Source organism: Mirounga leonina, unplaced genomic scaffold (genome assembly GCF_011800145.1).
Source record: "Mirounga leonina isolate KUSES-001 unplaced genomic scaffold, KU_Mleo_1.0 Mir_174, whole genome shotgun sequence".
NCBI classification, from domain to species: Eukaryota; Metazoa; Chordata; class Mammalia; order Carnivora; family Phocidae; genus Mirounga; species Mirounga leonina.
In genome coordinates, this window is record NW_023270451.1 from 48693121 (window position 1) to 48703246 (window position 10126).

Here is a 10126-nt window from a genome sequence, read left to right on the forward strand (position 1 = left end):
GATGCATTTTCAAATGCATTATGCTAAGTGAAAGGAAATCAGACTCAAAATGCTACAGACTGTCATGATTTCATTTATGTAATGTTGTTGAGAAAATAGAACTCTAAGGACAGAAAACAAATCGGTGGTTGCCATGGGCTGGGGGTGGGCCAAAGCCTGACTACAAAGGGCACAGGGAAATCTTTGTGATTGATGGAACTGTTCTATATCTTGAGTGTAATGATGGTTACATTTGTCAAAACTCACAGAACTGTACACTAAAAGGGTGAATTTTCCTCTGTAGAAATTATATCTTAATAAAAAATTCATTATCTAGAGATTTACATTGTGAATTTAATTTTCAACAAAATGTGTTTCATTTAAAAATCATAAATCCCCAAGTGACAGCATAATGGAAGTATAGCTGAAGCCCCAGGAGCACCTGAAATGGGATATAGATTTAGAAGATCACTACAGAATCAAGAGTTCAAGATGGATGAACCTCCAAAAGCAGCAACTATGGATCAAAATGGACAGAAAAATGAAAGCCCCACGTCACACAGGTGTTTGCTCAAATGTCATCTCCTTCAGAGTCTTCGGCTTATATGACATTATATGACACATCTGTGCCTTGTTCTCTATCTCATAGTGTCTAGAAATTATGCTTCATGAGGACCAGAACTCCACCTACTTTCACCAGTGCCAACAACCATGCTAGCCCTGATTAGACCCTCAGAGAGTCTTGAAGAGTGAATAGACCCTATTGTGGACTTAGATAGGCATAAATATTGACAAAGAATTCAGGGCACAGCTCTGTGAATGTTTTCCTAGGTTCCTCTTTATTCTACTTTACAAGTAGACCTCAACCATTAGCCACTTAGCATGAATCTTAAGTATATAAAGCTAGTACTGGTGAGGAATAAAGATGATGCTTCCAAATTTTGCAGAACATCAACAGCTGTGAAAGGAAACATTGGATGAGCCTGGAGAAGATGAAGGTGTGCTCAGGAACAGATGCTGAATGGGCAGTGCTTGTTTGGTTGACCCCATAGCTAATCTCAACCCCCTTCTCACTTTCCCAGCTAAATACGCACTGCCCTAGTCTCCCCTGCAGTTAAAAGTAGCTCAGTTTGGGAAACTTAATTGGAAGCCTGTGAGATTGCTGATAAAAGTTTCTCCTTTTCTAATAAAAGGAGAAAGATATGGCTGGCATTCTATTTTTTCCCTTCTGTCCGCCTTGAATTCTGACACAATGCATGGAGCTGCAGCAGCCACTTTATGACCACAGGAGAAAACCCAGGGCAAATTAGATGTGTCAAAGACAGCAGTCACCTACCTTCAGATTTCTTATTATATGGAAAAAAAAAAAACAACCACACTTTATTTGTTTAAGCCACTGTTAAGTGGGCTTTTTTGGTTTTGAGCTGAACACTTTCCCAATAGATTTAAAAAAAAAAAAAAAGTGCAAAACTGTATGTTTGGAGTTCTGAAGCTAAGGCCTTAAAAGTGGGCCACAGAAAAATCAACCAAACATTTCTTTTTCTTTTATTCCACATTTGGGTGGTGCAAGGGCTGGCTATGCTCAGGTTTCTCACCCCGCTGTTAAAGAGGCACTGAATAGAGTTTTATAAACATTGATTCAGACTGGATTATATGTTTCTGAGTAAGAAAAAGTCTCTCCCCTTTCCCAAAGAAAAACAGCCTTGAATTTTTCAGAATGATTCTCCACATTTCAGATAATGACAGTACTTGGGTAATTTTATGAAAAATGCTAAAAGCACTTTAAAAATACTAGCTTAGGCCGAGTGGTAGTTTCGGCAACTTTCCTGAACCCGCACCTCTGCAGGAGGCCGCAGCCAGACCCGCGTCGGAACCATGTTTCGCAACCAGTGTGACAATGATGTCACTGTTTGGAGCCCTCAGGGCAGGATTCATCAAATTGAGCATGCAGTGGAAGCTGTCACGCAAGGTTCAGCCACAGTTGGTCTGAAATCAAAAACCCATGCAGTGTGGGTTGCATTGAAGAGAGCACAGTCAGAGCTTGCAGCTCATCAGAAAAAAATTCTCCATGTTGACAACCATATTGGTATCTCAATTGCGGGACTTACTGCTGATGCTAGACTGTTACGTAATTTTATGCGCCAGGAGTGTTTGGATTCCAGATTTGTATTTGACAGACCTCTTCCTGTGTCTCGTCTTGTATCTCTAATTGGAAGCAAGACCCAGATACCAACACAACGATATGGCCGGAGACCATATGGTGTTGGGCTGCTTATTGCTGGTTATGATGATATGGGCCCTCACATTTTCCAAACCTGTCCATCTGCCAACTATTTTGACTGTAGAGCCATGTCCATTGGAGCCCGTTCTCAATCAGCTCGTACTTACTTGGAGAGACATATGTCCGGGTTTATGGAGTGCAATTTGAATGAACTGGTTAAACATGGTCTGTGTGCCTTACGAGAGATGCTTCCTGCAGAACAGGACCTAACTACGAAGAATGTTTCCATTGGAATTGTTGGTAAAGACTTGGAGTTTACGATTTATGATGATGATGATGTATCTCCATTCCTGGAAGGTCTTGAAGAAAGACCACAGAGAAAGGCACAGCCTGCTCAGCCTGCTGATGAACCTGCAGAAAAGGCTGATGAACCGATGGAACATTAAGTTACAAGCCAGTCTGTATGTTTATTATCAAATCTGTAAGAATGCAGGAACATGTACTGATGACAATAATCTGTACGTAGGAATCAGTCCAGATGTGTTTTTTCCTAGCAACTTGTCTGAAACCATATAATGGTGTGCATTTTTCTTTGAGAGGGTCTATATAATCATTTTCTAGAAAGTATAGGTATCTGTACTGATGTTTTTATATGAAGAACATAGTGTCTTTGTGGTTTTAAAGACAACTGTGAAATAAAATTGTTTCACCTGCCTGTGGAAAAAAAAAAAATACTAGCTTAAAAAACTACCCAAAACATTAGGTCATTTTTCCATAACGGCTCAACAAGAGGATTTCCTATTGTTCTTCCTAAAGTGTAAAAGGATATGATTCCTGACACTTTTAAGACAACCAAGGAAAGTGTGACACATGGACTCTGGAACCTGAAACCAATTCCATATTGTGCAACCCAGAACATCTCACATGCCGGCTCTCGCCTCATGTAGCTCTGCTGGGGGAGCCGAGCAATGACTATTTCACTGTAGGATCAAGCAACGAAGGAGCCAGTTCTCATGTGGAAAATGGATTTGGGGGGAGAAAAAGAGGAAGGTAGTCATGGAGGAATTCTACCCATTAACCTCCTGTGAGGGTCCCTCTAAACTGAGAGTGGGTGAGCAGCGAGTGAGGGCTGATGCCCTTCCCCTTAAAGACCAGCCTCCCAGACTCTCCACCACCCAGATTCTCCCCCCCTCACACTCTCCACTCTCCCAGATTCTCCACCCACCCACACTCTCCATTCTCCCACTCTCCACACTCCCAGATTCTCCACTCTCCCAAATTCTCCACTCACCCACTCTCCACTCTTCCACACTCTCCATATTCCCAAAGTCTCTACTTACCCAGATTCTCCACTCCCAAATTCTCCATTCTCCCACATTCTCCACCCACCCACATACTCCACTCTCCCACACTCTCCATACTCCCAGATTCTCCACCCTCCCAAATACTCCATTCACCCACGTTCTCTCCTGCCCACACTCTTCATTCTCCAACTTGCCATTCTCCCAGATTCTCCACACACCCACACTCTCCACTTTCCCAGATTCTCCACTCTCTCATACTCTCCACTCACCCAGATTCTCCACTCTCCCAAATTCTCCACTCACCCAGGTTCTCCACTCACCAGATTCTCCATTCTTCCCAGTTCTCTACTCACCCAAATTCTCCACCCAGATTTTCCACTCTGCAGCTCTCCACCCACCCAGATTCTCCACCCACCCAGATTCTCCACTGTCCCACACTCTCCACTTTCCCAGATTTTCCACCCTCCCAAATACTCCATTCCCCCAGGTTCTCCCCTGCCACACTCTCTACTCTCCAACTTGCCACTCTCCAAATTCTCCACCCACCCACATTGTCTACTCTCCCAGATTCTCTACTCTCCCAAATTCTCCACTCACCCAGACTCTCCACCCATCCAGATTCTCCACCCTCCCACACTCTCTACCCACCCAGATTATTCTCCCTTTGCCAAAGGTAAGTAAAGCAGAAACTTCCAGGGATTCCTCCCCTATTTGTGTTCCATTTTTGGAAGGAAAGAGACAGTTCTCCCAAGGTAGAAATAGGTGGTTGGAGAAGAATAAGAAGGAAGCATAACCTTGATAAACAAGAACCAGGTTAAGCTTTCCCACACTCTTAAGGGCTACTTCTTTCCCTTTGCTGTCTTCTCTGCCTGCTCTCATCTCTGCCTGTCCAGGCGTTCAGCTTGGACCTTGCATGCCCGGCTTCAAAATTTTTTTCTCTCCCTCTTTTCCCTAGTCTTCCTTGTATCTAAAAACATTTTTCCTCAACAAACTAATTCCAAGTATCAGCATAAAAGCCTTTCAGAATAAAGGAATTATTTCCCTGGGGTGTCTCTCCCCTCAGCCCCCTTAACCTTCCAATGCTGTTTGCATTTTAAAGAGGATTTTGCTTAACTTAAACAAACCCCTCCTCTCCTGAGCTCCCTGGGCAGAGACAGTGAAGATCACAGGGTCTAGAGGAGTGTTGGGGTTCCTTGAAGAAGCAACAACAAGGGGTAAGAGGATCCCCTTTAATTCCTCTTCTTTCAGCTCCCAAAGGCTTTTGCCCAGCTCCTCTGCTGGGCTGGAGCCCTGATTCACCCCGGCCTGCAGTGTTCCAGGCTCTGCATCTGATCAGAGATCTCCCCACGGCACTAAGAATTCCATTCACGTACAGATATTGAACCGAAGTCTTTGCTCAAGGACCATTATTCACAACTCATAATTTAATAAAAAAATGAAATGGAATATTGTTAGGGCCCAAATGCAAGTTTCCTTCCTTTCATCTAGTATACTGGACTATTGCCCTTGGCAACACATAGCAATCTATGCAAATAGAAGATACTCTTTCAACTGAGGATAAATTTGATTTTCTTTCCAATGCATTTAGTTCCTTTTGAGGATTTTTTTTTTTTTTGCCTAGGTTGGGATAAAAATGCAAAAGGTATTCAAGAATACAGAAACTATTTGCCCAAAATAAAACTTAGAATAATCTATTGAATGCTAACTGCCAAGCACTTTGTCTTCTCCATCGATTATTTTATTTACCCTTCATTACTCAGGTTAACCTAGATTATGCTATGGTAACAAAGAACCAGCTATTATCAGAAAGTTGAAATGATAATGTTTATTTCCTGCTCATGCCATGTGTTTATTACAGGTTAACAAGGAACCTCTGCTTAATGTAGTCACCAGGGACATAGGCTGATGGAATCTCCATCTCCACACAGGCTGCCTTAACACCAGGACTAGAAGACAGACAGACAGAAAATGGTGAACCTGCCCTGGCTCTTTTAGCTTCTGCCCAGAAGTGATGCACATCACTTCTCACAATTCATTGGCCAAAGTAAGTTCATGATCTGATCTGATATCAATGGAGCAAGAAAATAACAGCCTCCCTCTGGGAAAGTCAGGGGCTGTTGGTGATCAGAACTGTGAATGAAATTCCTGCAACTCTGAAACAGGCATTATTATCCTTGATTTACAGAGAGAAGAGGTGAGGCGCGTTGAAGATAGGTTCACACAATAGTTGATTGTCCAAAAATGTGAACCCAGCCATCTGGTTCAGAAGCACATGCATTCTCCACTGTAACAGAACTCCCTAAAGATGTTCCACAGAACTCTAATTATGTGAGTTGCTAAGTGTATAAAAAAGGAGTATGGCCAAAAAAGTTTGGGAAAGAGCACCTATTATATTCATCATATATAATGTATTAGCCTATTTAAGTTTCTGAGAAGTCTTACAGAAAAGAAACCAGTTTAATTCTGCTTAATCAAAATTTCCCAAATTTATTGGACCACAGAACGTTAGGATGTTACCTCTAATAATTTGCCATGGGGACAATGGTCCCTAGAACACACCTCAGAAGATGCCACATCATGTTCCTTCCCATGGAACCTGTGGACTAACCTAACAGACCACCTTTTTGGGCACATGAGACCCAGAAAGGTAAAGTGATCTTCCCAAGATCACACAGGACAGTAAATGGTAGAGATAGGACAGAGCTGTAATCTCTGGATATCTAAGTCAGAGCTCCTGGCCAGCCTGTGGAAGCTTCATGAAAATACAAACTGGAAAGCACTAGTCAAATTTAAGATAGCATTAATTCTTAATGCTAAGCACTACTGAAATATAGAAAATATTTGAACAAATAAAAAAACGTGGTGCTTCAGGATAGGAAGATTAAATTTTGTGAAGTTGTCAGTTCTCCCCAAATTACCTTATAATGTTTAAAACAATTTTAGTCAAAACTTCAATGTGATTGTTTTATTGTGACAAAATAATTCAAAAGCTCATAAAAAAACAGGTGAGAAAAACTAAGAGATTTTAATATAAATGCTAATGAGGAAGAGGGATTTTTCCCTATCAGCTTTTAATAAATATAAATCTGCATTAAGCAAAAACATTTCAGAATTAGCACAATAATTGACAGATCAATAATAACAAATGGTTTGCCCTGAAAATAAAATTCTTGTACATAAATGAACTTAATACTACAAAGAAACTGCAAAAATCAGTAAGAAGGAATGCGTATTTTGGCAGTAAAAATAGAGGGTAGGTGGGTGGGTGATGATTCTTACATCACGTGAGGTTGTAAGGTCAATTTCAGTTATATTTTGGAACTAAGTTTTTACAAAAGAGCTAGAAAAAAAGTATAATTATCAGACTGATTTTGAGATGAGCAAAAGCTTCCTAAGTTTAAAAATAAAATTTTTTTAAAAAGATTTTACTTATTTATTTGACAGACAGAGACACAGCGAGAGAGGTAACACAAGCAGGGGGAGTGGGAGAGGGAGAAGCAGGCTTCCCTCTGAGCAGGGAGCCCGATGCGGGGCTTGATCCCAGGACCCTGGGATCACAACCGGAGACGAAGGCAGACGCTCAATGACTGAGCCACCCAGGCGCCCCTAAAAATAAAAATTTAAAGGGAAACAAAAACTGAGAAAATTGTTACATTTCCATAAGAGCAAATGAAAGGATCAATTTTTTTCTGCAGAGAAACCTCAAGGGAGGTTCTAAAAGCCATCTGAAAGCAAGACAACTTTGTGACAGCATATGCCAAACAGAGGGAGGAGGAGTTCCAGAGAATGTCCTGGCCCGAGCCTCACACATGAAAAGGTCTGGGCAGTGCCAGCATCTCTCTAGTAATGACCCAGGTGTGGGGGGAGAGGGATGTGGTCTTTAAATAATTATGGTTATGCACTTTCAGAGCCACAGTTGGATTCAGGAATTTAGTGAATTCCCCCATTTCTTTATTTCTCCATTTTCCCATATCGCTCCCCTTGTGATTTTTCCCCACTCCAGCCCCCAGTTGAGATTTTGTTAGTGATTCCTGAATTACACACGCGACCTGGGAGTTATCTGTTTCTCTGAAAATCGACTTTTCCAATCATTTGCATCATTTTTCTATCATCATTGAGATGGGCTGAACCACAAAGTGTGTTTAGACTTCCATGGCAAGTAGAGAATAGTAGGAAGGTGGTTTAGACAGAGGCAGGCATCAGCCTAGAGGACCAGTCTCTAGGGGACAGGTGGTCCCTGCTGGGGTAACTGAGGCTCCTGAGCATAGGCCCAAGGTGATGTGGCCAACCCCATCAAAATCCAAGAGGTTCAGGTGAGGGTGATGCTCGCAGCTAGGCAGATGGTTGCACCTGTAGGCCTCAGATAGGCTCCCACGGAATGACTGGCGAGAGGTGGAGGGACTAGGGTCCTACCCTGGGCAGGGGAGGCTTGCAAGACTCAGAGAACATGTAGGAGACCCAGAAATGCAGGCAAGGGAACCAAAGGACAAATGGAAACCAAGGCAGACTACCAGTTATATGAATTGGGTGCAAACTAACAATTAGCCATTTAGACTCTCCTGAAAATGAAGTCACCAAGAGTTCAGGATGATCTCCCTGGAATCCTTGTCCTGGGCGCCTTTCATGCCCCTTCCCGCTACCCATTCTCATCTATTCCATAACCTGGCTTCACGTCTGCTCCTGCTCTTTGTTTGCTTAACTTCTCCTGGTTTCTTTTAGCTACTTGATTGTGAGCTTCCTGGATGGACTGGAAAGTACAGATTAAAGTCCTCAGAGTCTGTACTGCAATGGGGTCCCAGGGAGAAAGATTCCTTGGACACTTTCCCCCATTTATTAGTACCCCTAGAACAGAAAACAAATTCCTGGAGGCTTTTTTTTTAATAGAACTTTAAGATTGTATTTATTTATTTATTTAGAGAGAAATAGGGAGAGAACACGCTCGCATGTGAGCAGGAGGAGGAGAAGACGGAGAGAAGGAACCTCAGGCAGACTCCACGCTGAGCATGGATCCCGTCTTGGGACTGGATCCCACCATCCTGAGATCATGACCTGAGCCGAAACCAAGAGTTGGTCACTTACCTGACTGAGCCACCCAGACATCCCCTGGCGGCTTATTTTTTTAATTATGTAGATCATCAGGAAGAATAGTTTTTTGGTATTTTTATTACATAGTAATTATTCAGTTTCTACTATGTTGTAGAGATTTGGACCTAATTTATCCAAATGTTAGTTTTCTATTTCAAGAGTCTAGAGCTCAAATAGCAAATTCAAATGTTAATCTCAGTTCTTGGTACATAGGAGGAGCTCCATTCGTTTGTTCAACAAACATTAATTACTACCTGAACTTGCAGCCCAGTGGGTTTTCAGATGATTTCTAATATCTGTGGTCTGGTATATTATGGGAATTCAGATGGAACCCCAGAATTTAATTGCCCAAAACTTCCAATACACCCTATTTGTGATTAATCTAGATGTCCTCTTGTGATCCAAGAATGAATCACAAGAAGGGACTCACACTGAAATGAATGTGGGGCACCGGCATTTCTGTTGCAGGTAGAATTCAAAGATTCACTAGTACCCAAAAAGCTGAATCAGACAGTCCCATCCAAATGCAGTCTCGTGCACCAAACCCTGATTGAAATGAGAACAATTAGGCAGTGGGAAATTAACATTGCAAATTAAACATGAAATATAACCCATGGCAGTAATGATAAAACACTTCAGACCAATAAATAACCCTTTCTGGTTAGAATAGAAAGAGCTGATGCAGTTATTTAATATGTCCTAGAGGCTAAACTGAGAAATAAATGTTAGGCGGTGAATCACTTCGCTGTGCAGTCCCAGTTTGAAGAAGATAAAATTGTTGTCTTCTGTTACTCGTGATGGTGGTGTTGAGAGGTACGGCAAAGGCACTTGAAGCAATGAAGACAACTAGAGAAGGTTGCTGATAGAGAATTCTTTTCTTCTTTTGGTAGCAAGTTCTCCTAACTCAGGACAGACACCTAGGATGCCCATTTGAAATAGTTGGTTTTCAGGACACAGGTCCAATTTCTCATTATTAAGCCTTTCATTGCTCTGTGACCACATTTAATGTTCCTGAGTGGCCCTTATCTGTCCTCACTAACCTGAAAGTTTTCAACCTCTGCCTTCACTTATATTATTGTCAGGCACCCTACTCTTTCCTAGGCTATGTCTACTAATTTTTTTCAGACTCAATTCACATTAATTTCTCCAAGATATACGTTTTGACCAACCATGACCAGCCTTTCCTAAAGTTCTACTGCATGTCCCTTATCTGGAGTTCTATAAAATCTCCATTATCGTAGCTCACAGTAAATTTTTATTTTTTACATTTATGCCTCCACCATCAGACCATGAGCTCCTTGTCTTAGCCTTCCTTCTATCCCCAAACTATGTTGAATTTTAGAACTAGATTCTCAATAAATGTTTGTTTAACTTGATTATACAGAATGAAAACCAGTATGTGTATATTCACAACAACATGATTTCAAGGCCAGTTTTCCACTTCTGGTCTGAGTATCACTTCTATACCAACATATAGATGGATAGGTAGGTAGATAGATAGATAGATAGATAGATAGATAGATAGATAGATAGATAG

At 41.7% G+C, this 10126-nt stretch overlaps 2 protein-coding genes across 2 annotated transcripts; both read left to right on the top strand.

The window, feature by feature from the left end:
* Positions 1-1786: 1786 nt before the first annotated feature.
* Positions 1787-2919, top strand: LOC118020955 (proteasome subunit alpha type-1-like). The gene has a single exon (XM_035020893.1). It carries the CDS (start codon positions 1855-1857, stop codon positions 2644-2646), a length of 792 nt encoding a protein of 263 aa, XP_034876784.1. The 5' UTR covers positions 1787-1854; the 3' UTR covers positions 2647-2919.
* On the top strand, positions 1855-2646 carry LOC118021306 (proteasome subunit alpha type-1-like). Its single transcript, XM_035021408.1, has one exon. It carries the CDS (start codon positions 1855-1857, stop codon positions 2644-2646), a length of 792 nt encoding a protein of 263 aa, XP_034877299.1.
* Positions 2920-10126: the final 7207 nt, after the last annotated feature.